This window comes from Gracilinanus agilis, chromosome 6, assembly GCF_016433145.1.
Source record: "Gracilinanus agilis isolate LMUSP501 chromosome 6, AgileGrace, whole genome shotgun sequence".
In the NCBI taxonomy this organism is placed as follows: domain Eukaryota; kingdom Metazoa; phylum Chordata; class Mammalia; order Didelphimorphia; family Didelphidae; genus Gracilinanus; species Gracilinanus agilis.
This window is the reverse complement of record NC_058135.1, coordinates 298,521,853-298,543,490: the sequence shown is the minus strand read 5'-3', so window position 1 is coordinate 298,543,490 and position 21,638 is coordinate 298,521,853. Positions and strand designations below refer to the sequence as shown.

Here is a 21,638-nt window from a genome sequence, read left to right as displayed (position 1 = left end):
GGTGGCTTCTTGATATCGCAGCCTGCTCACGGGGGTACCCAGCATGCACTTTGGGCTGTTTCAACTTGGTGCAAAGACTCGTCATTGGACTGGTGAAGCTCGGGGGGCCCTTCGCTAAGGTCCTCCAGCGCCTCCTCTATTTGGTGGCTCTCCTTAGAGCCTCCGGCCGAGGCCCCGGGCCGCGCTCTTGGTCTCTTCCTCCGGTTCTTCTGTAAGCCTTTCCTCAGCTCGGGGGTGGCACTTGGGTCCCCTCCCCGGCCAGGGCTGCTCCCTGCGGGGCCTGTCTGGGCCCCGCCACATCTTCTTCTCTCCAGTGAGCCACCACATTTAATTCCTGAGCTTCTCTTTGGGGAGCGGGAGCTAGGCAGAGGCCTGGAGGAGAGCAAGGGTAGACATTGGGGGATGGAGGGTGTGGGGGCGAGGCCCCAGGAACCAGCCTGTGGAAGTTGGCCGCTCGGCCTGGGCAGAGCGGGGCGCCCACAGGGAGGGACCAGGCGGGAGCCCTTTTCCTTCCTCTCATGGCACTTCCCTCTGGATCTTTTCTGGGTGGGGGGATGGGAAGTGGACCTCCCCTGCCCTTTGCTCTGATTTTCCTTCCTTTTGTTCCCAGCATAAGCCCAGTTTGAATGGATCCTCCCTGGGACGGAGGCCTCCGAGGCCCTCGGGCAGGGGCAGCCAGCGTGCGTGTGACTGACCTGGGCTGGCACGGGCGGCAGAACCCCAGGCCCCTGAGCAAGGAGGACGGAGGCCCCGAGGCGCTGATGGAGGAGTACCTGTCCCCCTCTAAGCTGGTGAGTCTGGTGGCCGTGGGGCTGCGTGGGCAGGCCTGGCCTGTGTCGGGCATCTCTGGCAGCTTCTCTTTCTGCCTCCGGCTGGATTATTGGGGAAGAGGCCAGTGGCTGTGCGGCCCCCAGGGGAGGGGCTCCCCCCCCCCTGCCATTCTAGAGATGCCTGGAGAAAAAGAAAGTCAGAGGCCTGGCAAGGGTCACTCGGGCTCAAAGGGAAGCAGAAGGAACAAAAGGGAGGCAGGCGGGCGGCGGGAGTCCTCCCTGTCGGGGTTCCCAGCTGCTCCTCCCCCTCCTGGCTTTTGCAGAAGGCTCTGGCCCAGGTGGAGGATCTCCAGGAGGTGACGGTGCTGGAGATGTGTGTGGACACCCGCGAGAACAGCTTGGGGAACTTCGGTAAGCAGAGCAGGCAGGGCTGCCTCCTCCCTGGCCCCATGATCTTCTTCTTAGCGCTTTGCTTTCTGCCTTGGAATCCACTCGGCGCCTCCGTTGAGGCCCAAGAGCGGTGAGGGCTGGGCCACGGGGGCTCCCGCAGGCCACGTTTGAACCCAGGACCGCCCAGCTCCGGGCTTCCTTCTCAATCCCCTGAGCCACCTAGCTGCCCCCCTCCCGTCCCACGATCCACTGGGCCTCGGCCCCGCCAGGGATCCATAGTGTGTACCAGCGAACATGTGTGCAAACCGGCACATAGCCCGGCTCTACCCGGCACAAGCCACGCAGCCGGACCACGGAGAGCCCCAGCCCTCCCCGTGGGGCCCCCTGCACAGGGGGATTCTGGGTTCGAATGGGCGGGGTTTTCCTGTCTGAGCTCCCCCCTCGGAAGGGCGGGGGAGGGCCTGGGGGAGGGGCCTCCGAGCCGGCTGTCCTCTCCTGTCCCCGCGCAGGTGTCCACGTGCCCAACCTGAGCCAGCTGAAACTCAACAACAGCCTGCTGACTTCCATCAGGTAGGCCCGAGGCAGGACTCCGCCCTTCCCTCGTCCCCGCCCCACCCCTGGCGCTTCGTGGCCGCGAGCCGCGAAATGGGGTGCCCCGGAGAACCTTCTCCTGCTGCCCGGCGAGTGCAGGCTCTGTTCCCCAGGCGGGCCCTCCGCTTCCCTCCCGAAGTGCTGCCACTCGCTCACGTGACGGCCCCAGTGGGAGTGGCGGGAGTGGGCGGAGCTCGGAAAATTCCAGATGCGAGTGCGCATGCGCCGCCTCCGGGCTGCCGGCGGCGGGCGGCCTTGGTTTGGTCCCCGGTGCTGGGTGTGGAGCTGGTGGCCCTTCTCTGGGCTCTGTTGGATCCCGGTGGCCGCCCGGGGGTGCTTCTCAGCCTCCTCCCTTCGCCCTTCCAGCCAGGAGCTGCCCGCGTCCTTTGTGCCCCATCGAGGCAGGCTTTTGGAGACTTTGCCTCCGAAGCTTTTAGCAGTGCGCTGGGCAGCGCCCCCCACCCCACCCCCACCCGCCACGGCCTCATCTTTGGAATGAACAGAAATCCTTCCCCAAAACCCCCAGAGCAGAGCAGAGCAGAGCAGAGCAGCCCTCCCTGCCTCCTTCCAGGCCTGCCTGGGCCTGGCTCTATCCACTGAGCCACCCAGCTGTGTACGTGGCCGTGAATCCGGGCGGCCTGGGGGGAGGGCTGGGGGGCAGCCCACACTGTGCTGTAAGGAATAAGGAGGGGCTGGGCTGGGGGGGGGCCACAGGGGGCCCCTGCAGGGAGCTGACTGGGGAGAACAAGAGCAGCTGCTGTCAGGGCACAGACGGGAAGCTTCGGTGCCAGAGGGCAGGACGGGCAGCTAGGTGGCACAGTGGGGAGGGCCTGGGTTCCAGTCTGGCCTCAGGCCAGATCTTGGCAAATGGTTGGATGTGGGCCGAAGCCAGCCATGCTGTGGCGAGCCTGGGTCACTGCTGCCCTCAGCAACAACGGGGAAGCGGGGAAGCTTTGGGGGTTCGAGCAGGCGTTCCGGCCGGGGCATCTCGAGCTGAGGACGGCTGCAGGAGGCCATCAGCAGGCGGCCGCCAGAAGAGAGGTTGGGGCTAGACAGAGATCTGGACGGGATCCTGCAGAGACGGTCACGGAACCCGAGAAGCCAGAGGGAAGAGGAGAGGGGGCAGCCCGGAGCCTTCAGGGTTCTTCCTGGGCAGCAGGTCCGGCCTGGCTGTCATTCCCCAAAGAAGATGGAGGAGGCACGGTCAGGCAGGCAGGAGCGCCTCAGTGGGCCGAGAGAAGAGGGCTGCCCAGAAGTCTAGGTAGAGGAGGCTCGCCAATAGACCTGACCATGAAAACCCCCAAGAACCCTGGAGGGGGGAGCGGAGGCCCCGAACGGACACGGCCTTCTCAAGGCCTGGAGCCAGGAAGGGAGGGCAGCCAGCAGCAGGGCGGGATGGAGGCCGAGGGGAGGCAGCCGGTGGCCAGGCTCAGAGTGTGGGAGCCAGAGGAGGAGATGGGACAGAATGGTGGTAGACACATCTGAGCGTTGGGAGAGGAGGCAGAGAGGAGCAGAAAGAGCTCGCGGCGAATGGCCTCCGTTTTTTTTCAGTGGAGTTGGAGGCAGCTTCTCAGCTGAGCTTTGGGAGCCATGGGCGGTTCCAGGAGGGATGAGAAGGTCTAGAAGAACTGCCTTGGGTGGGGCAAGTGAGAGGATAAGGGAGGCCTCAGAGGGCCACCTGGCCAAGGAACAAGTGCAAAATGCTGCTTTGGGGTCAACTTCTGAAGTGCAGGGGCGGTAGGGGAGACGACTGCATGGCCTGCTCCTTCCCCACCACACCACAGCTCACCCAGAGAGGATCCCCCCCTTGAGCCTGCCATCACCTGCAGGGCTCCACCTCTGCTCACACTCTGTTGTCGTCCCATCTCTCCCCTTGCCTTTTCTTCATCCTCGTGGCGACCTGCAAACCCTGGACCCTCTCAGGTCTTTCCCAGGCTATTCCCCTACCGAGAGGCACGCTGAGGCCTGCTCTCAGTTAGGAAAGGCTTCTTAACAATGAGAACTTCCCCTGAGGTGGCTGGTGATCCCCATCCGGGGAGGCCTGCAGGCACGGACGCCGCCAAGTAGCTTACTGAGAGGTTCCAGTTTTCCTGCATGAGTCGGACCAGAGGCCACTCTCCAAGCTCACAACCGTGCACCAGGGGTCGGTCCCTCATCTCTTACCAGTGACCTGTCGTGCCTCTGCTTTACTCTGTGGCCTATAAATCTCGAATTCAGACCCCCTCCTCCTACCACCGTTCACCTCCCAAATCTGCCTTCAATGTGCCACAGCAATAAAACACCCCCCCCACCCCCGCCCAGGTCCCCAGTGCCAAGTTCTCCTGCCCTGAACATGATCACCTCTGGCCAGGCTTACTCTGCCCCCTTTCCAAGATCACCGGAACCGCCCGAGCCCTGCAAAGTGGGCCACGTAAGAGGGGAAACTAGATGTTAAGGGTTGGTCGCCAGAAATCCATTAACTCGATTTCAAATTAGGCTAGAGCCAAGTCAGGATGACTTTTATGGTGGTTTATTTACAATTTAGGAAGGCCGAAGGTAGGGAAACAGAGAGAAACTCTGGGCCGGACCAGAGGCCCGAACCAGGGAGGACTTCAGAGGCCCCAGCAGAGGGGCGCAGAGGTGAATTCAACAAGGCTTCTCGCCAGAGAGGCCTCCCTGAGGCCGGAGCCTCCAGAAACGCCGAGGGAAGAGAGAGTCAGCCTGGCTTACCCACGTGACAGTTCTGAGGGAAGCCGGCTGAGGTCTCGCCAGAGATCCTTCTACACTACTGCCTCCACAGGAAGTTACCGTCCTATTTGAAAGGTAGCAGCTTTCGCCACTTCCTGCAAACACCTGCAGCATCACGTGGACAAATGGCAGCCTTCACTCTGTTTCCGACTGCCCAAAGGGCCGTCCCTTGTTCTTGATTTGTGCGGGTCCCAGAGCTCCCCCTCCCCACCTGATTCTAAGCTGGGTGGGGTGACATTATTCCTGGTGGCTAAAGTCTGAAGAATGAATGCGGGGGAGTTAATTCCATTTACACAGCTACAGCATTCCATTGAAGTAGGTTCTGGGAAGTTCTTGGGCCCTGCGGGCAGCAGGCGATCCCTGGGCATCCCTCTTCTTACAACCCTCTGGCCCTTCTTGGAGGCAGCTGGTGATAGACCTCTGGGCCAGGATTCAAAAGATCGGAGTTGTGGGCAGCCAGGTGGCTCATTGAATTGACAGCCAGATGTAGAGATGGGAGGTCCGGGGTTCAAATCCGGCCTCAGACACTTCCTAGCTGGGCGACCCTGGACAAGTCACTTGACCATCATTGCCTACCCTTACCACTCTTCTGCCTTGGAACCAATATGTAGTTTTGAGTCTAAGACGGAAGGTGAGGTTTAAAAAAATAAAAAGATCCGAGTTCAAATTTTGGCCAATCGCTAAACCTTTGTTTGCTTTCGTTTTCTCGCCTGTAAAATGGGTCGGTTACTCCCTTTGCTACTGGAGCCGACATTCGTTTAAGGGAAGCTGGAGGCTCTCAGAGGTGTCAGTGGACAGAGAGCTCTGGGTCGTCTGCTTCTGGAGGCTCAGAATTTGGGAGAGGAGGGCCTTCGCTCACTCACAGCAGTCTCTTCTCTGATCTCTCACAAGGGACCTGGGCACCTCCCTGGCTCACCTTCAGATCCTGTGGCTGATTCGCTGTGGCCTGGCAGATTTGGACGGGATCTGCACCCTTCACTCACTAAAGGTAGGTTGCTCTCTGCCTTCTTCGCCTTGTCCCCTGGTCTTAGTGAAACTCGGGCCCCTGGCCGCCCCAAGACCAGCTCTTCAGCCCTTTCGCTTGCGGCTCCCCCGAGTGTCCGGGAGTCTCTGTTCTCGCCCATGAGAAAGGGGGCGTGCCCGAATGGCAGTGCCGCGGGCACGGGTGCAGATCCGCACATTTTGTAGATCCCCTCCCCCTCGGTCGGGTACCCCGTGGTCCGGGCCAAACTCACAGTCTAGGCGCAGAGTCTGCCCAGTTAGAAAAGAACACGCTTCTGCCAAGGAGGGGGAAGCCACCACGTCCTCTGCTCCTAAAAGTCTGAGGAGATCCGGAGGTGGGAGAGCTCAATGGCTTCCTTGCAAGTCACTGGGCCTGTGGCAGCAACGAAATGGCCTTGAGGGCCTCTTCTGTAAGCGCAGACTGGTGGGGCCCAGGACGGACGCCCCCCTGAGAAGAACACCTTCGTTCTCTCTCCACACGCATGGAATAATCGGCGTCCACAGCCCTCTTCCAAAACTATAAGATCCAGGCCGGCCCCCTCCCCCCGCCCAGGATGAGCAGTTGGATCCGGGCCACACATGCACTATCCTGCAGAGCCTTGTAAGAGCGCCCCCTCCCCCCCAGACCAAACCCCAGTAAAGCCGTAAATACACACGGTGAAAGTCAGCTGCCCTGGCCAGTCCTTCCTCTGGAGCCTGAGGCCGACGGCCGGTTCTGCAGACTCCGCTCTGCATCAGTTCGGCAGATCATTGCCAGCTTCTTCCGAAATCGTCCCGTTCCTCGGTTCTGCTGGGACTCTCTGGAGGGCAGAGTTGGGCCGGGGGCTGGGCAGGGGCTGCCCGTGCAGGGTGTAGAGAAACCAAAAGTAGGCAAAAAGGCGAGAGGGGGCACGTGAGAGGACGGACTCGTGGCCACAGGAGCCAGCAGGAGCTCGGGCAGCCCTTCGGAAGCTGCCACTGCAGCAGAACTCGGTCTCCCCGCCCATGAGGGGCCCCCACCCCGCTTTGTCTCCCCAGGGCCCCCCGCGATTTGGCTGCCCCCCCCGGGTGGGGTTGGGGGGATTTTTTATTTTATACAAGTGCGGCTTTTGTTAGCCCGATTTTCCAGATCGTGTAACTCATGCTGAGAGACTGACGGTCAGGGCCAGCCGGCCAGTTCATGGCTCAGTCCTCCGGCACTCTAGGCTCCGCGCCGTCATCTTCCCGGGGGAGAAATCTCTGTCCCAAGCCCGAAATCCTGAGAGATCTCTGGGGTTGAGCTTTTCTAGAATCCCCTTCAGGGCCTTAACGCTGATCTCCTTATGTCCCGGCTCGGACTTCTAGGGAGAAAGGGGCGCCCAGAGAGCAGAGAGGCCTGCTCCTCCGTCCTCCCCGGGGCCCCCCTGTGCTCCCACTGGCTGGCTGCTGCAAGGCCCAGGTTCGTCCCAAAGCATCAGGAGCAGGGCAGACTGCGGGCGGCCTCTGGGCCCACCGAGGCTCACGGCCCCTTTGTCTCCCCAGGAGCTCTACATGTCCTACAACAACATTTCTGACCTGAGCCAGATGTCTCTGCTGGATCACCTGGAGGTTCTGGACCTGGAGGGCAACAATATCGAGAACATCGAGCAGGTCCGCTACCTGGGCCTCTGCAAGAAGCTGAGCATGCTCACTCTGGAGGGGAATCTGATCTGCCTGAGGCCCGACCCAGAAGCAGCTGAGGTGAAGTCTGGCCCTCTGGGAGCTCCGGGGGAGACAGGAAGTACTTGACCCTCCCCCTTCCCTTCCCCCCAATCCGCCAAGACCCTGGGGTGCTCTTCGTTTGTCTGGGTGCCCCGCCCCGCTCCCAGTCCGGGGCGAGGGGGCCAAGTAGGAGAGGGATCGGGTTTGGGCAGTTGGGAAGGGGGAGGCATGCTAACTTCCTGGCCTCCCTTTACTAAAGGGAGCAGATGGGATGAGGAGGAAGCAGGAGAGAGGCCTTAGTCTCTTGTGGATGCAAGTACACGTGCATTGTGTCTCTCACGCAGCAGGGCTCGTTCCCCAGAGAACAACTTCCTTAGGTGTGAAGGACTCCATAGAGTCACATCTCTGAAGGGAAAAACTGATGCCTTTCCCGAGCCCCCACTAACGTGTTTACCTTCAGTAGTCAGCCAGAGAACACAGTTAGCTCCTAATACAGGCACGCACTGAAATGGTATAATAAGGAACACAGCAGTCAGGCATTTCGCCCATAAGCCTGGCTCGTGCTCTCCCACAGATCTTCCTAGTTTCTGTAGCAAGAGTGACAATAAATAAATCCCATAGAGGTATGTGGGCTAATGCAGGCCTCTCACAATGCAGGGGCTCCAGAGCCTTTTTAAAACCTTTCCTTACAGAAACTCTGGGATGGCGCATGATTATCTCCCGTTTTACAAATAAATTGCAGCTCAGAGAGAGTCAGTGACTTGCCCAAGGGCAGAAAGTTAGCCTACAAGATACTTGAACCCAGGACTTCTGGATATATGAAAGCTACTAGCTCATTCCCCTCTCTGGAACAACAAAGAAAGAACTCTTTTTTTTCCTCTTTTACATCACTGGCCTTCTAAAGACCCCTGGCTTCTAGCATTAGCTCTGATGCTAGCTGTGCGCCCCTAATATGAGATGATCATGCACTAAAATGTCAACACTTTGTGTTGAGGTTTTGAAAAATATCTTTTTAAATGTGATTTCCCCCCAATTACATGTAAAAACAGCTTCTCACCTTTTTTAAAGAATATTGAGTCTCGAATTCTCTCCCTCCCTCCTTCCCCACCCTTCCAGTTCACCACCCCACCTCCCCACTGAAGTGATAGACCATTTCACTTAGGCTTTACGTGTGCAATCCTCGACCACGTTTTCCCATCGTAATCCTTTTGTGGAAGGAAACTAGAATTTAAACAATGAACGAAGGGAAAACAGTTGGCTTTGGTCTGGATTCAGAGCTTTCTCAGTTCTTCTCTGGAAACAGATGGCACTTTTTATCATGACTCCTTTAGGAGAGTTTTGGATCATTGTCTTGCTAGGAGTATTCTCCTGCTCCTTGCTTACTTCACTCTGCTTCAGTTCGTGTAAATCTTTCCAGGTTTTTCTGAGCTCCTCCTGCTTGTCATTTCTTACAGCAGATATTATAACCTAAGCCATTCCCTGCGGGAGTCTAATTCCCACAGGTCCAGGAAATCTCGGTGGCGGGACAGCGTCGACGTGTTAAGACGAATGAGAGACAGTCTGAACTTCCGCCAGGCAGGCATCATGAATACTGCCCTGCTCTGCCTTAAGTAAGGTTTATTTTTATACACTTTGAGGTCACACATAATGTTGGCGTGGAAATCCATTCTCATCCATTCTCATCATACATCTTTTCTTAGAGACAGTGTATTAAATCATACATTAACTTTGTTACAACTTTTCATTCTCCAGTAACTTTCAATATTTTTCAAGGTGTGTTTGACGAATCTCTTGGGCTACAGTGGTGGGAATGTGCAGGCCTTTTCATGGGAGACAATTTCTCCATTTATCGTCCATTGTTCTTTTATGTTAACATACCGTACCGAATCAGGGATCACGGAGGGGGGATCTTGGAGACTGTTCTGGCCTGTTTTTGCAGGCACCTGTGTATGTGAGTGAGAGATCTAAGTTAGGGTTTTTAAGTTTTTAACATTAACTCACTATTTGCTGGCTTGTTGTGAAGTGACTTCTAGGGGAATTTCTGTATTACTACATGTAAAGGTGGGAATTTCCTAAGAGTCTGTAGGGGGCCTGTGAGGGTTCTAGTAACAGCCTTTACTGTTCTTCTGATTTTCCCTGGGGCTGAGTAGGGATATTGATCACAATAATTCCAATAATAAGGAGTGTTAGTAAGAGAAGAATCACACAGGGATATTGAGTGAGGGGTTTCCATCCTTCCTGAGGCTGCCATGCACTTCTCAAGGTCCCCTCTGGGACCATGTCAGACAGGGTGGGTTTGATGGCCCCCAACAACTCCCCAGTGAATGGGGATTCCCTCACCTTCCCATTCTTGGCCCCCACATAAAGAGCTGCTTTACATATTTTTGTACATATAGGTCCTTCCCATTTTGATTTTTTATCTCTTTGGAACACAAACCTAGTAATGGCATTGCTGGGTCAAAGGATATTATAGTCTTTTGGATGGACATAGGTCCAGCATGCTCTCCCAAGTGATTGAATCCATTCACATTCCCCCAACAGTGCATTAATGTCTTAATTTCCCCACATCCTTTCCAAGTTTTGTCATTTCCCTTTTCTGGCACAGTAGCCAATCTGATAGATGCAAAGTCCGTTCAATTTGCATTTCTCTAATTAATGGTAATTTAGGGCATTTTTTTGGCATGACTATAGAGAGCTTTAATTACATTGAGAACTGCCTATTCCTCTCCTTTGGGATATGGGGAGTGACTTGGATACTTATACATTAAACTCATTTGTCTATGTATTTGAGAAATGAGACCTTTAGTAGAGATACTTGTAAAACAATTTTGCACCATTGTGATTGTGATGTGTTACTCTCCATCTAGTTTTATTTTCTGACCACCACCTCCCTCAATTTGCCCTTTTTGCTATTAGCTTGTCACCTTCTCCTATCCCTTTCTCCTCCTGCTGTCTTGTAGTAGGGTAAAATACCCAAACAATTGCATATGTTTCCTCTCTCATTGTGTCCAATTCAATGAATGTGCTCCCCTCGCCTATCTCCCCCTTCTTCCATTCCACAACAAAAGCTTTTTCATTCCTCTTTTATTTGAGATACTTTACCCCATTCTATTTTCCCCTTCCCCCTCCTCCCAATGCATTCCTCTTGCACAGTAATTTTATTTTGTAATTTGTAGCCTATCATATTTAACTTACATCCCACGCTCTGTCTACGTATACTCCTTATAGCCCTCAAAATGATAAAATTCTTTGAAGTTCCAAGAATCATTTCCCCATGTAGGTATGTAAGCAGTTTAACCTTATCGAGCATCTTTAGATTTCTCTTGCCTGTTTTCCTCTTGAGTCTTGTATTTTGAGAAGCAGATTTTCCATTGAGCCCTGGGCTTTTTATCAAGAATGTCTGAAAGTCCTCTATTTCATTTGAACACCCATTTTTTTTCCCCTGAAAGATTGTGCTCAGTTTTGCGGGGTAACTGATTCCTGATTGAGGTTCCAGCTCCTTTGCCCTCTGAAATATGCCATTCTAGGCCCTCAGATCTTTTAATGTAGAAGCTTCTAAATCTTTTGGTATCCCGACTGTGGCTCCATGATATTTGAATTGTTTCTTTTTGGCTTGTAATAGTTTTTCCTTGCCCTGGGAGTCCTGGAATTTGGCTATAATCCACCTGGAAGTTATTCTTTTGGGAGCTCTTCTGGGAGGTGATCAGTGGATTCTTTCAATTTCTATTTTCCTCCTGGTTCTAGAATATCAGGGCAGTTTTCCTTGATAATTTTTTGAGAGATGCTGTCTAAGCTCTTTTTTTTTTGGTCAGGTGGAACAACAATTCTTAAATTTTCTCTCTTGGATTTATTTTCCAGGTCAGTTGTTTTTCCAATGAGATTTCACATTTTCTTCTTTTCTTCTTTTGACTTTGTTTGATTGTTTCTTGATATCTCGTGGAGTCATTAGCTTCTACTTGCCCAATTCTAATTTTTAAGTCATGATTTTCTTGAGTGAGCTATTGTACCTCTTTTTCCATTTGGCCAATTCTGTTTTGTAGAATCAGTGAATTTGTGCACCTCCGTTCTGTATAGCCAATCCTGCCTTTTAAAAAGTTCTTTTCTTCAGTGCATTTTTGTATCTTTTTCTATTTGTCCTATTCTGCTTTTTGAGAAGTTCTTCTCTTCGTTGGATTTTTGTGCCTCTTTTACCAATTGGCCTATTCTGTTTTTTTTATTGTAATTTCTTCTTTAGTTTTAAATTCTTATTAAGTTCTTCAGTATTTTTTGCCTCCTTTACCAAGCTGTTGACTATTTTTTAAATGATTTTCCTGTGCTATTGTTTCCCAATGTTTCTTCTTCTCTTTAAAAAAAATTTTTTTTTTAAAAACCCTCACCTTCCATCTTGGAGTCAATACTATGTATTGGCTCCAAAGCAGAAGACACATAAGGGTAGGCAATGGGGGTCAAGAGACTTGCCCAGGGTCACACAGCTGGGAAGTGTCTGAGGCCAGATTTGAACCTAGGACTCCTGCCTCTAGGCCTGGCTCTCGATCCCCTGAGCTACCCAGCTGCCTCCTCTTCTCCTTCTCTTAAGTGATTTTTAAAGTCCTTTTTGAGCTCTTCCATTACTTCTTTCTGGGCTTGAGAGCAATGAACATTTTTCTTGGAGGCTTTCGATGCAGCGATATTGCCTTTGTTTTCTTCTTCTGAGTGTGAGTCGGCCCCGTCACCAATATTAACGTTCTGTGTTGAGCTTCTTTTTTTGTCATTTGCTCAGTTTCCAGCCTTTTTCTTTTCTTTTGATTGAAATCACTGTTCAGATTGGGCTCTGTAGCTAGCTGAAGGCAGCACTGTTCTGAGCTGCCTTTAGAGCTGGCTCTGAGGATCTAGCTGCTTTTAGTTCTTCCAAGGGGGCATGCATGAAATAAGGAGAGGCGTATTTAATACTCCTTCCATCGGTGCTCTGGTCTGGGGTCACAACAGGCACTCTTACCCGAGGATCCCTTGCTCCCCTGCGGCTACAAGTCCTGGCGAATGCTGGTGCTCCCGCCTCCCTGCGACAGAGCCTCCAGGACTGTGACCTGGGTTCTGTGTATGGGCCACAAGACAGGGGTCTCGCACCCAGAGCCAGCAAAGGGACCCTTGTAGTCTCCTTCTGAGAAGTTAGTCTGATCCCCGCCCCCGCCCCCCCCCCCCACATCTACTGTCTATGGCTGAAAGCTCCAGGAGTCTTTGTTGCTGCTTCAGCTGTGCCCGGAGGCACATTATGGCAGTGTAGCCTGCTCTGCTGTCCCCCTCCACCCGGGTGCAGCCCATAAGCTGGCCTTCTCAGTTGTCACAGGCTGAAAAATGACTTCGCCCCATCTTTTTGTGGGCGATGCTGCTCCAGAATTCACGTTGGGGTGTCAGAGCAGTTTTTTCGAGGGTGATTTGGCAGAGATCAGATGGGTCTTTGGCCACCTTCGCGAACAATCGGGGCGCCACTTTGGCCCCTCGAGTCTTCCAGTGATGTGCCCCAAGTGTGGCCTCAGCCCCCTCTGCCACGTGGCACCCCATATTTTTGGCTGAGCTGGAATCCTTGGTAGTCCTTTCAAGGGAAGGATAAGGGTGGCCGCCCGCTCTTAGCTTGAAGGAAAAGAAAAAGACGTTTTCTGGTTCTTTTCGGAAAGTCACAACCCTTTGCCCAGGCCCTCCCCCAACAGCAACTTTCTCGTAGTTCTTCCTGGTTCCCTTCAGAGTCCTGGGTGGGAGAGTCGCACCGCCAGGCACCAGGCTCTTCAGAACAAAGCTCAGGGCCCTCTCCGCCACCTCACACCGCCAGATGTAGCCCCCTCTTGGACCCCGTTGTTCACCTCCGGAGGAGAGAGTGAAAACTGGGCGATGGTTATTCGCCCCAAAACATCCAACAACTCTGGGGTTCAGGCTTCCCTGGTCTTTTTGGAGTAAGCATTTATTTTTTTTTTTAATTTTTTTTTAAACCCTTCACTTCTGTGTATTGGCTCATAGATGGAAGAGTGGTCAGGGTGGGCCATGGGGGTCAAGTGACTTGCCCAGGGTCACACAGCTGGGAAGTGGCTGAGGCTGGATTTGAACCCAGGACCTCCCGTCTCTAGGCCTGACTCTCCATCCACTGAGCTACCCAGCTGCCCCCTTCCCCGGTCTTTTAACCGAGAGCCCCTTCCGTTCTCCCCTGAAGAGGCGTGGGTGAGGAAAGTCACCCGAGTCTGGGCGGCCCGGTGCTGGCCTCTTCTCCCAGCGAGGCCGGCTCTCTAGCTTTCCCCGTGCTGACGCCTTGGACGAGGTGGGAGAGAGCAGGTCTCGTTACCTCTGCTTGAAGGGGGATGAGACTGGCCTGAAGTCATGGCTGGGGAATGTGGGGAGCCCAGGTCTTGGAACTTTGAGGCCTGGGACCCTCTTTATGGGGGCCCCCAAGGGAGCCAGCTGCTCAATGGAGCGTGGGGGCCAACTTCCTTTTTCTGTTCTGGCTCTTCACGGAGGTTTCAGGGCCGGCTTTGAGAGGGAGTCAAGAGAGAAGCGGGCCCAAAGGCCGCCCCTCAGCCCGGGGGAGTCTCCCGATGCCCTGAGCCTCTGGTTTCCTCTTCTGTGAAAAATCACCCCAGGGTCGGTCGAGCCAGCCGCACCGACTGAGAGGAGCCCATCGGCTCGGGCCTCGACCGCCTCTCCCTGGAGAGGGCCGGCGAGGATGTGCGGAGGCCGTGTCTGCCTCGCTGAGGAGAGGTTTGATGGCTCGGGCTGTCGGGGGGGATCGGGCAGGACAGACCGGAAAGTCAACAGCCATTTGGTAGGCGTATTCTAGGTGCCAGGCGCGACGCTCAGCCCTGAGAGTACAGTGAAGAGCAGCAAACACAATCCCTGCCTTCTCGGAGTCGGAGGGGATGGACCGAGAGAGCCGAAAGGGCAAGGCCGGGGAAGGCCCCCTTGTAGAAGGGGGAACTTGAGCTGACATTAGAAGGCAAGCAGGAGGAGGAGGAAGGGGAGGAAGATGGGTCCAGGCAGCCAGCATACAAAGGTCTGGTGGGAGGAGATGAATAGCCAAGAGGCCGTGCCACTGGATCCCAGAGCACAGGGAAAAGCAGAAGGTGCCCGGTTGGGAAGACCCACCAAAGAATTTCCATTTAATCCTGAAGGTGCTGGGGAAAGCCTTCAGGGGCCGAGGGTAGCCCTGGGTGGCGTCGGCTCGGGAGACACAGACTCTCCCAAAGAGCCCAAGAGGCCGGGGGGGGGGGGCCTCGCAGTCAATTGTTCCCCCCCGGATGGAGGAGGAGAGATTCTGGGACGAGGCCGGGGAGGCCAGGACCTCTGGCTCTCACGTGGCTCTGGGGGAGAAGGTGCCCCGGAGCCTCCCGCTCTGAAGGTGGAGCTGAGCCAGTGAAGGGGTCGCCTGGACCCGTGAGCGAGCTCCACAGACACTTAGCAAGGGATTTTGTGCCAGGAGTGAGGGGGTCGTCTTGGGGAAGAGGAGGAGATCTCTGGTAGTCGGGCGGCGAGGCCTGAAAGAGGCCCAGAGAAGTTAGGGTGGCCTCGGGGCAGGTCTTTGGCGAATCCCCTGCTGTTGTCCAGTGGTGACCCCGAGTCCTGGGCAAGGGCCTGAGGCAGGACCAGCCCGGAACAACAGGGAAAGTCGGCAGGATCGGGATGCAGTGACCTCTTTGACAGGCCAGAGGAAGGGGAGCCCAAGGGATCTTCCTTCCTTCTGAAGGTGCTTTGGGTGATGCTCCTGGTGACCATGAGGAAGTCCCCGCCCCCACCCCCACCCCTGTGGGGCCCTTCAGCAAGAAGAGACTGATGAAGAAGCAAACAAAACATGTTCTATCCCCCTCAGGATGAACTGTACCTTGAAAAATGTGAAGATCATCTCAGTAAGCTGTCTTTTATGCCCACTATCTCTGCTAGAGCAGGCTAGGGGGCACCGCAGTGGTAGGGCTAAAGTCAAGAAGCCCCGAGTTCAAATTCAGCCACCAGCACGTGCTAACTTGCATGACCCTGAGCAAGTCACTTAACCCTGTTTACTTCAGTTTCTTCATCTGTAAAATCATTGGGACTCACCGTTCTTTAGGATAAGGTTACTTAGTTTACAATTCGTTTTTGCTCTTTGTTTTTGCAGCTGCATCGTGGTCTGAAAAGGGCGCATTTAACATTTTGGCTCTTTGGGGTCTGAGTATGAGGCGTTTATGCCGTTACGTGGTCGGTTTTTGTGAAGGTGCCGTGGACTGCTGAGAAAAAGTATATTCTTCTCTTCTCCCATCGAATCTTCTTATGAAATTAGCCGGACACAGAAATGGCAGAGTCCGACAGGTGTCAGCAATGGAAACAGCCAGAGGGGAGAGGCCTGAACTGAGGAGAATCCCCAGGGATTTCCCCCTTAGAGAAAAGGCCAAATGAAGACAAATCTGGTCATCTGCCTAAGCAAGAAGGCCCAGCCCAGTTTTAATGGAGATTTGTAGAAGAACGATTTGGATTTGACTGACTCTTTGGAAAGGAGGCCACAGGAAGCCAGTCCTCAGTCCGGTAATGTAGACGTGGCCAGCCTGAAGGGAAGATCTGGAAACAAAGCAGATGGCTAGAATTTGGGGCATTGTGTGAAGGTGCCAGGCTTTCTGCAAACCAAGGAGAGGTTTGAGTAACAAGCCAGGTTCCACTGAAAAAGGGGAGCAGTTGCTCAGAGGCCTCTAATTGGTTAAAGGTTCAGGGAGTGGAAATCAAGAGAATCCCACAGACCAGGAGGTTCTGGCTGGTACACCGGGGAACAGAAAACAAGGAGTGGTACAAGGCACTCGTCCCTGACCCAGGTGTGGATTGGTGACCAGGCGGGAAGCCTCTGATCTTTGCTGCCTCAAAGGTATGGGCAGTTAGATGGCACAGTGGATAGAGCACTGAGCCTGGATTCAAGAAGACCTGAATTCAAATGTGGCTCCTCTTTTTACTACATGATTCTGGAAAAGTCATCTGACCTCTCTATTTGCCTCCATTTCCTCATCTGTAAAATTGGGATAATAACAGCCCCCCACTCAGAGGGCTGCTCTGAGGATCAGAGAGTCCCTCCTGATGAAGTGCTGCATCTTGGAAACTAGCCTGGATGTCCTGGATAGTGTGCTAACAGGCACCTCTTTAGGTCTCCCATTTTGATCTTGAAAAATTCAGCATTGCCTTTCTGTAGCCCTGAGACTCACCTCAAACCGGCTCTTTTTTTTTCGGTTTTCTTCTTTTAGAACCTGCTGCATCTTGAGGCTTCTGGAAAGCCAGAGGTCAGGGTTGATCAGTAACACCCAAAAGCCTCTTGTCGAAAGGTCCCTTAGGAGCAGAGCCAGGAGAATGTTGTACACAGAGACGGATACACTGTGGTACAATCGAACATAACGGACTTCTCTACTAGCAGCAATGCAAGGATCCCGAGCAAGGCTGAGGGACTCGGGAGAAAGAAAACCAGCCACATCCAGGGGAAGAACTGTGGGAACGGAAACAAAGGTAAAACAACTGCTTGATCACATGGGCTGATGGAGATATTATTGGGGATGAAGATACTGAACGATAACTCTAGTCCAACTGTCAATAATATGGAATTAGGTCTTGATCCATGATACATGTAAAACCCCGTGGAATTGTGTGGCGGCTAAGGGAGGATGGGGAGGTTTGGGGGAAGGAAAGAACATGAAACATGGAACTATGGGAAAATATTCAAAATTTAAATTAAAAAAAAAGAAAGAAAGGTCCCTTAGGAGACAAGGCATTAAGGACCTTGCTGTCAAGAGGTGGAATGTGGTGGGAATAGTTGCATAACTCCCATCCTCATGGAAGTTAGGCTGTTTTTTCTGAAGATGCTGAATCGTTCTCCATGTTTGACTGGCTCAGGCACTACAGGCTCAGGAGGTCAACATCCTTTCTGAGTAGTCAGTATTTGAGCCTTCAGCAGGATGCTTGGCCAGGGATCATGGTCAGCAGCTCTGGTCAGACAGTCTTGCTCTGCTTGACCAGCTGGGGTGTCCTCAATACGTATTCTTGTCAAATGACCTTCTCTTCTGTAGCCAGGCAATTCTTTTGTTCCCTGTCCAATAACCTGCAGGTGTCTTATTTCATTTCAGTATATGAATGTAAACTGCTCGGGACTAACCTGGGGCAGGCCCAGTACAGAAAAGGGGTAAAGGTGAGAAGAGAATTCAGGAGATCAGGGTCAGTGTGGGAGGGGGGGGAAGCAAACTAGAAATAGGCCAACTTATGAAGAGTGTTAAAATGCCAAAGAAATAGATGGGTGATCCCAGAGGTACTAGGGAGCCACTGGAGTTTCTTTTGTCCAGCCATGTCAGGTCATAAGCTTTGCTTAAGCACTTACTCTGTGCCAGGCACTAGGCTAAGTAGGGGGGATTCAAAGAGACAAAAACAGGTCTCTGCCCTCAAGGAGCTCACAGTCTAATGGGGGAGATATACAAAGAAGATAAAAATGAGAGGACGTAAGCCCAGAAGGCAGTTCATGGTGAAGGGGAGGTAGTGGGAACCCTAGGAAAGGACTGTATGTTTGAGAAAGCAGGCTTTTTGTGGGTTCAAAGGAAGCCAGAAGTTGGAGATGAGAAGAAAGAGCTTTAGAGACATGAGATGGAATGTCTTTTGGGAAGAACAGCAGAGAGACCAGTGTCACTGACAAATGCATATTCTATATTCATTAACTCTGATATTCCCTTCACCCTCACCAACACCCTATATCCAAGCTGGTGGGCCTCAATTTCACCTTCAAAGCATCTCTTCCATTGGATTTCAGTGCTTCAGTATCACTTGTAGATTTCACATCTCCAACATGTCTTGTGGATTTCACTTCTTCAGTATCACTTGTAGATCTCACATCTCCAACATGTCTTGTGGATTTCACCTCTTCAATATCACTTGTAGATTTCACATCTCCAACATGTCTTGTGGATTTCACCTCTTCAATATCACTTGTAGATTTCACATCTCCAGCATCTCTTCTAGATTTCAGCTTCATACAATCTCTCCAAAACACCCATTTCCCTCCTCTTACACTCATACCTGGACTGCAATAGCCTGCTTGGGAGGGGGCAGGGTTTGCCTGGCCAAGTCTCTCCCTCCTCCATTTTATCCTTCATTCAACAGCTGAAGTGATTTTCCTGGAGTGGAGGTCCTATCATGTCACTCCCTACTCAATAAATTCCAGTGGCTCCCTTATTCCTCCAGGATCAAACACAAAATCCTTCAAAGCTCTCCCCAGTCTTACTACATCTCCAGTCCTGTTATACTTTACTCACCATCTTGTACTCTACAATCCAGGAACATCAGCCCCCTTACTCTTCTTCACACAAAACAGTTTGCAATTTAATTCCATGAGAATTAATTCACCAGTAAGCAAGGTGTTTGTAAAGTTTGGTCTGCAGTGTTTCCAGACTCTCTCCACTGTCTTGTCCATCTGACTTCTGTTTTCACTTTGTCTCTTCATATGCATTTAGAGAGAAATGCCTTAGTGATCTCTGTTTCATTGTCATCTTGTTGTAAATAGTTTTTGCCCTGAGTGGCTGTTTCTTTATCATTCTTGTATTTCTTTTGCCTGAGATATTTTGTTATGTTACCCTGGGCAAGTCACTTAACCCTAGTTGCCTAAGCCTTGCCACTCTTCTGCCTTTGAACCAGTACTTAGTATCAATTCTAAGATAAAAGCTAAGGGTTTGGTTTTTTTTGAGGAGGGGGGAACCTTATTTCAATAATCCAGGAAAGAGATGCTGAAGATCTTTTAGAGTGGAGCCCTGTGTTGAAGAGAAGAGCAAATATACAAGAGATACTGGGAAAGGAGAAATGTTAAAATATGGAAATGAGTTGAATATGTGAGAGAAAGTAAGGAAAAAAAAAAAAGGACCCAAAGATTGCAAGCCTCTTGGAGAAGGTACAGAAGCTCAAAAGAGGAGAAAGCTTAGAGAAGAGACAAGAAGTTCTACTGTGCACATAGAGAGTTTGAGATGCCCATGGGATGCCTAGTTTGAGATATCCGTGGATCACCTGTATATTTGTCAGGCTACTTAAAGCATCAGGGACAATATAATGGTCCCTATGGTCTCTGAGGTCCATGCAGTTTCTCCCTCTTTATTATTTTTTTTATTTTTACTGTCAAGCAAAATACACTTCCATGGGGGCAGCTGGGGGTAGCTCAGTGGATTGAGAGTCAGGCCTAGAGATGGAAGGTCCTGGGTTCAAATCCAGCCTCAGACACTTCCCAGCTGTGTGACTCTGGGCAAGTCACTTGACCCCCATTGCCCACCTTTACCACTCTTCCATCTATGAGCCAATACACAGAAGTTAAGGGTTTAAAAAAAAAGAAAAAAGAAAACACACTTCCATATTGATCATTGTTGTAAGAGCAAAGCCATACATTACCAAAACCTGAACATAAAACCAAGCATACACTGATGTGAAAGATGACACTAACAATTCTTTCTCTATAGGTGGATAGCATTCCCCATCATAAGTCTTTCAGGATTATCCCCAATCAGTACATTGCTGAGAGGAGCCAAGTTTTCACAGATAATCATCCAATGTTGCTGTTACTGTGTACAACATTCTCCTCGTTCTGCTTATTTCACTCTGCATCAATTCCTGCAGATCTTTCCACCTCTTTTCTGAAATCATCTTGATTATCATTTCTTATAGCACAATAGTATTCCATCACCAACATTTGTAAGGGTTAAGATTAATGTTTGGACGATGATTATATGAAATTATGTGGTCGCCAGTATTTATTATATCTTGAGTCAGAAATTTATTTACAAATATTTACAAATAGAGAGGAAGCAATAAAGAAGAGAAATGTGAGGGGGATAGAGAAGTTATCTATCCTATCAGCCTAAATGTTTTGCTCTGGGTTTGCTTAATCCAGGCAAAGATTAATTAGCTCTTAATCAGGAAGGCTGGTAGTGAATAACCACGTGGCCTCCTCCAAGATGGAAGCTAGTCTCTCCAGAAGCTAGGAAAGGGGTTGGCCTTTTACTCCCCCAACAAAATAACCCAAGAGTCAGGATCCAAGTAGAAGCCAAGCTCCGAGTCCATGACTCAAGCCGTAGTCTCCAGCAAAGCTCTCTCAAAAACTATCTAAGACTATCTCCAGAAGACAATCTCTTCAGACTGTCTTCTCAAAGAAAATCTGCCCTGAAGGAGAGTTCAGAGCTTGCTTTTAATGGTGACTTCTTGTCCCTTCCTCTCTTCATAGGGGCCAACCAGTTTCCAAATTATCTAGCACTGTCCAGGGGGCAGTGTCTGTAGGAGTGACTTCTAACCTTCTGAAGGTTAAGTTCTCATCAAAAAGATTCATAGATTTCCAGCTGATTGAATTTCTAAAGTTGTGAATTCTCCAAGTACCTTGCTAGCTTCTCACCTAGTACTAAGTAGGGTGTTTAATCTTTTGTTGATTCAATTCAAAAGCAGATAAAGGAGAGTTAATCCTATCTTCAGTCTAGGGAGGTACTAAGTAGGTGTACTTAAGTTAGTGTTAACTCAGGATAAACAATAGAGTAAAGAATTCTCTTTCACACATGTACCACAATTTGTTCAGCCACTCCCCAATTGGTGGACATTCCCTCGATTTCCAATTCTTTGCCACTACAAAAAGAACAACTATAAATATTTTTGTATAAGTAGGTCCTTTCCCTTTTTTTTTTTATCTCTTTGGGGTACAGACCCAGTATGGTATTACTGGATCAGAGGGTACGCACAGTTTTATAGCCTCTTGGGCATAGTTCCAAACTGCTTTCCAGAATGGTTGGATCCATTCACAACTCCACCAACAATGCATTAGTGTCCCAACATTTACCACTTTCCTTTACTGCCATATTGGCCAATCTGATAGCTGTGAAGTGGTACCTCAGTGTTGTTTTAAGCTGTATTTCTCTAATCAGGAAGGATTTTGAGCATTTTTTTATATGATTATTAATGGCTTTGATTTCTTCATCTGAAAATTGCTTGTTCATATCTTTTGACCATTTGTCAATTGGGAAATGGTTTATATTCTTATAAATTTGTGTATTAGTTCTCTATAAATTTGAGAAATTAGACCTTTATTAGAGACATTTGTTATAAAAATTTTCCCCAGTTTGTTGTTTCCCTTCTAATCTTAGTTATATTAGTTTTGTTTGTACAGAAGCTTTTAAATTTAATGTAATCAGTTATTCATTTTACACATATGATACTTCCTATCTCTCGTTGGGTCATAAATTCTTCCCTTCTCCAAAGATGTTCCACGTAAACTATTTTGTGTTCCCTTAATTTAGTTATGGCATCACTCTTCATATCTAAATCATATAACCATTTTGATTTTATCTTGGTATAGAGTGTGAGATATTGGTCTATACCTAGGTGTTACTATACTGTTTTCCAATTTCCCAGTGGTTTTTGTTAAAGAGTGAGTTCTTATTCCAAAAGCTGGGATCTTTGGGTCTATGGAACACTAGGTAGCTAAGGTCATTCGCCCCCATATATTATTTATCTAATCTACTCTATCGATTTACCATT

General features: G+C 50.9%; 1 protein-coding gene across 1 annotated transcript in view; it reads left to right on the top strand.

The window, feature by feature from the left end:
• Positions 1–626: 626 nt before the first annotated feature.
• The window catches only part of LRRC56 (leucine rich repeat containing 56), a 35,068-nt gene continuing 14,056 nt past the window's right edge, over positions 627–21,638 (top strand). The window contains 5 exon segments of the mRNA XM_044682091.1: positions 627–791; positions 1,094–1,181; positions 1,670–1,730; positions 5,370–5,466; positions 6,981–7,178. Of these exon segments, the coding sequence (XP_044538026.1) occupies positions 627–791; positions 1,094–1,181; positions 1,670–1,730; positions 5,370–5,466; positions 6,981–7,178 (609 nt within the window).